General features: G+C 31.4%; 1 protein-coding gene across 1 annotated transcript; it reads left to right on the top strand.

The window, feature by feature from the left end:
* The first annotated feature begins 2,516 nt into the window (after positions 1-2,516).
* Positions 2,517-3,761, top strand: LOC150036098 (dehydration-responsive element-binding protein 1D-like). The gene has a single exon (XM_090313477.1). It carries the CDS (start codon positions 2,689-2,691, stop codon positions 3,322-3,324), a length of 636 nt encoding a protein of 211 aa, XP_090169603.1. The 5' UTR covers positions 2,517-2,688; the 3' UTR covers positions 3,325-3,761.
* The last annotated feature ends 1,480 nt before the right edge of the window (positions 3,762-5,241 follow it).

The following is a 5,241-nucleotide window of genomic DNA, read 5'->3' as shown; positions in this document are numbered from 1 at the left end:
AAGTCCACAAGATTTTGAGCTCTTGAATTTTGTCTCATAATTCCTGTACTATGATTCTTTTGTTATTGGGCCTTTTGCAGTTAAAAAATAATTGATTTTTTAGTATATTATGTGTTTAATTCAACACGTAATGTAAAGAATATCTGTGTGATTAAAATGTATTTAGAGGTCATTATCTGATTGAAGTTTGATTTAAAAGTCATGATTTGGTCAAAGAATTATTAAAGTTTGATTGTGAATCTATGATGTGTTCAAGTTGGGCAGCTTAGTTGTTTGAATAAGTTGTATCTACGAGGCTATTTATGTGATTGAAGTTTGATTTAGAGCTGATTTTGTTTAATTACACTAAGATTATTGTAATGTTTAATTTATTGTGAATTTATAAAATGTGATTTAAAAATCTATTTATTTCATTAACCATGATCTAAAGATTATTTGTGTGATTAAAATTTGATTCGGAGGTTATTATATGATTATGTTGAACCAATAATATATTTATGTGAAAATTGAATCTAGATGTGTGATTAGTTTGATTTTAAACATCTTGTATGTGATTAAAGTTAGATTTTAAACCTATTTTGTGATTTTTGTCATATATATTATTAGCTAGATGAATTTCGAAATGTTGAAAGTTAGTTTAGTAAAAACATTTCAACACTTGTTAACCATTTGGTAGGTTTTGAGAGTACACACTAGGCACTTAAGAATTTTTCTTAGGTTGGATTAATTGGGCTTACTTAGGCGTACATTTAACTTCATTTTGACCTTGAATTTACTTTCACATTTTTGTGGCTACAGTAATATGTTAATGTGCATTAGGCTTGTCTAGGGCATGTTCAAGTTCATTTTCACCTCCAGAAGACACTATGATATATACATTCTTGACACTTTATGGTCACTTTAAATACCAACGAGCTAGATATTCTATAGCAAAATAGAAGACCTTTTGATTATTTCGTCTATTATTTTCAAGACTATGGTGTAGTGAATGCATTTGGTACTAGTTTCTTTTTTTCCAATAAATTTTCATTTCATTTTTTTTTTTTTTTTTGGGGTAAAATGGTAGCATTGATAACATCTACATTCCAATAATGAACTTTCAGGTATCACATAAATTAAAATAAAATAAAATAACAATCTTGTAGTTTATATATATTATAAGTATCATTGTGGTCAACTATTTTGAGAGCTTTGAATATTTGAGACGAAAGCTACACCAAAGTGAACCTATGGCCAAAAAGAAAAACAAAAAAGGGAAGATCGAGTAGGATAAGAAGAGAAGTTTAGGAGGTGTGCGAAGGAGACGAAAAGGAGTCATGAATATATATGTTTTTACCAAAATAATTAAATTTTTGTTGACATGTATACACTTTCACTCATACGTTCATAGTTTTAATATAGGCATAAGAAATAAATTGATATTCCATCGTATAGTAAAAAGGAATCAATGAAACATATGAAAAAAGAATAACAACAAACATTTTAAGTCTAGAATATTTGTTTATTAATTTAAAAGTTTCTTTTTTGACGACATATAACGTTGAGAGATCGAAGTATAAGTTTCTACTAGTTAAGCTTATGCTCATATTTACTATTAATTTGGGAGGCGCTTGAGCCCCAACTTAAAGTAGGAGGAGTAGGTTATTATAGCTCACTCTATGTTTGAGAATCCAATTATAATAGTTAGTGTTTCTAATTATTATAACCTACATTAACTACAGTATTATACTATTTCAAGTTTTTCTTTGTTACAGTGTTTACTGTTTTCTACTCATCTTCTCTTTCCCTTTTTATTACAGAATTTATTATTTTTTACTCAAATCAAACATAGACTATTATAATAATTTACATTTCAAATACAACCTATTATAATTTATAGACTATTACGATCCATAAATTATAATAATCACGAACTATAATAAACAAACTAGGGGCTGTTTGGAGCACCAATTAGAAGTTGGTGGAGTGAGTTATTATAGTTGACTCTATGTTTAGGACACCAAATATAATATAGGTATATATAATTATTTATAACTTATAATTAAATATAGTAAATACTATTTCAAAATTCTTTTTGCTATAATGTTTACTATTTGTCATCCCTCCTCTATTTTCTACTTTACTACATTATTTATTATTTTCTAATCAAATAAAAATAGTTTACCATTCAAATACAAATTATTATAATCCAAATTAAAATAATCTATACTCATAATCTACCAATTATAATAATTAATTCCAAGCTGAACGGTGTTAGAGTGCAAAAAGAAATGAAATATAAGTGACAAGGAAGAGTAGTAGAAAGTGTGGGCGTGACAGCAAAAAGGAAAACCGGGGACTTAGTGCATCGGTTTCCTGAACATGTCTGTCTGTCTCTCTCAGTGCCAGCTCATACATTCATTCCCTTTCAATCCCCAGTGAAGATGGGACACGTGTCACCTCAACTTGCTCAACTTAAAACTAACTATAAACCAACCCTAATTTTCCTTAAAAACGAAATATAAAATTAAAACCGTTGCATCAATTTAACAGCCTGTATCCTCATCCTCCTCCATCCCAAATTCCGTGTTCCAATTCCTTCTTATAAATAAACCCCTAAAACCCTTTCTCTCTGTCCCACAAAACCTTAAAAAAAACTTATATATACACACACACAAAACCAACACTCGTAACTAACTCCCCACATATATGGATTTTTCCGATGAACTTTCTACATCCTGCCACCGTACCAATCACTCCGACGAGGAGCTTCTTTTGGCGTCCCGATACCCGAAGAAAAGAGCCGGTAGAAAGAAGTTTAAGGAAACTCGTCACCCTATCTACCGTGGTGTGCGACGGCGTAACTCCGGCAAGTGGGTCTGTGAAGTCAGAGAGCCCAATAAGAAGACTAGGATTTGGCTTGGAACTTTCCCCACTGCTGACATGGCTGCTCGCGCTCACGATGTCGCCGCCATCGCCCTCCGTGGGCGCTCCGCTTGTCTTAATTTTGCTGATTCTGCCTCCACTCTTCCCATTCCGGCTACTGTCGATCCCAAGGACATTCAGAGGGCTGCAGCCCAGGCTGCAGAGGCCTTCCGCCCGCCGGAGGATGAATCGAGGACCGCCGCTGCCGGCGCGACGGCGGCGGCGGAGGAGGAGGAGGAGGAGGAAGGGATGTTTTATTTGGACGAGGAAGCGGTGTTTGGGATGCCGGGGTTGTTGGCGGACATGGCGGAGGCAATGCTGTTGCCGCCGCCGAATTGTGTGGGGAACGACAATGACGACTATGGGGCTAATTCTATGGATTTCGATGCCGACATGTCGTTATGGAGTTACTCGATTTGATACTCCTTAATTAAATTGACGTGTAAAGTAGGGGCATTATCGGGTTTTTTATTCCCTTGGTGCCAAGTCAAGCGCCTAAGGATAAAAGGGGGGAGGAAAAAATTTTAAAAAAATAATTTCTTCCAATCTCCGTATGCTTTTATATCTTTTTATAAAAGTACGGCCGTTTTAAAAAATTATATAAAAAAAAAGTAAAACAAAAGGGTAAAATATTCTCTTTTGGAAAGATAGATAAATAAATAAATACATATAAACTTTGTGTCTGTACATTATGGTATAACAAGGGAGTCATTTGATTGAGAGAATTTTGTGAGTAATTAAGAGCCCATTACTTTTGAGTATTAGTGGTCAATTTTATTTAATTTGTACTCCCGGGAGAAGTTTTGTTTACCTAGTTTCTATATTTATACCTAATAATGTATATCCTATTATCCTAATTACCTAAACTATACTCCTCTTTATTACTAATTTCACTTAAAGCTTAATTAGATTAGAAATTTACGACTCTCTTTGAGAGTAGGATTGAATAACAACTATAAATAAAAGTGATTTGACTATTTAACTCGAACAAAGTATTGTGATGGATCCGATCGTAACACTATATATTTTGTTTAATTCAACGTATCTTAAAATTATGGGCATGTGATAAGAACAACTAGAATTTTATTAAGGTAGTCAATTTCTCCCGTCGTCTAATTAATGACATGTATGAATGAATTAATGAGATTTTTCAATGTCCATGTCTATTTTCTAGCTATTTTGACTATTTGGTCTTTTAGTTTATTTATTTTTGGACCTTTACTTTTTCTTTTTCTTTTTTTTTTTTAAAAAAAATTATGTTTCTCACATTTTGAATTATTGTTATTTTTAGTCGTTACCATTGCTACAACAAATTTAAGATTTTACAATTAAAAAGTTGTTATTAGAATATATTTGCATGATATTCCATGAGATATAATTTAAATGAGATTATATATACCAGAATTAGTTTAATTTAACAAATTACAAATCAATGATTAAGTACACTTACAGGCGATTTGACTTGGGTGTTGTGGTAAATAGTCAAGAAAAGTCGAAATTAAGATCTTCATTAGAGTTTACTAAAATAGAGAATATATATATGTATGTATATGAAGTGATCTGATTTGACGGTCAATTGAGCAATTATTACAAATTATGGCAAAATATAATTATGGTTAAATTAAATTTGGATTTGTCAAATGAGTACTAAAAGTGTACTTGTTGGGATGTATTCCATTATCAACATTTAATTTTAATCCAATTGAATATATGATCATATCACTTTATCCAAAATAGAAATTGTATTGAAGTTTAATATTAGGCTTCCATCAACAAAACGAAACCTTGAATATTAAGGTGTAGGTAACAATTTTGTTTTTATTTTTGCTTTTTAAAATTAAACTTATTTCATCCACCTTTCTTATAATGATTTGCATTATTTTTAAGTACAATAGTTGAATTCTTAGCCAAATTTTAAAATCAAAAACAACTTTTTGAAAGCTATTTTTTTAGTTTTTAAAATTTGGCTTGGTTTTTAAATCATTGGTGAAAAATAGATAACAAATGAGGAAATTTGGAGGTAGAAATATTGTTCATAGACTTAATTTAAAAAATAAAAAATAAAAAATAAAATACAAAGTAGTTACTAAACGGGGCCTAATTTAACGAAGGTACCATATTTTGATGATTTTCCAGAGAGGGGGTGACAAACAAAGGGCTATGGCATAGGTGAAGCGGGTTCAATGAAAGAGATGGTGAGGTAAAAGTGAAGAGCGGGTGAGAGAGAAAGACAATGAATTATGAAAATAAGGAGAAAAGATACGAGAAACACTAAAATTATATTTACATCAGTTAGGTTCAATTTTGGATTCAACTTAAAACTTTTCTCCTGAACTC

The sequence above is a fragment of the Benincasa hispida genome, chromosome 5 (assembly GCF_027475165.1).
Source record: "Benincasa hispida cultivar pf3 chromosome 5, pf3_genome.v1.1, whole genome shotgun sequence".
Lineage (NCBI taxonomy): Eukaryota > Viridiplantae > Streptophyta > Magnoliopsida > Cucurbitales > Cucurbitaceae > Benincasa > Benincasa hispida.
This window is presented reverse-complemented; position numbering and strand designations above follow the sequence as displayed.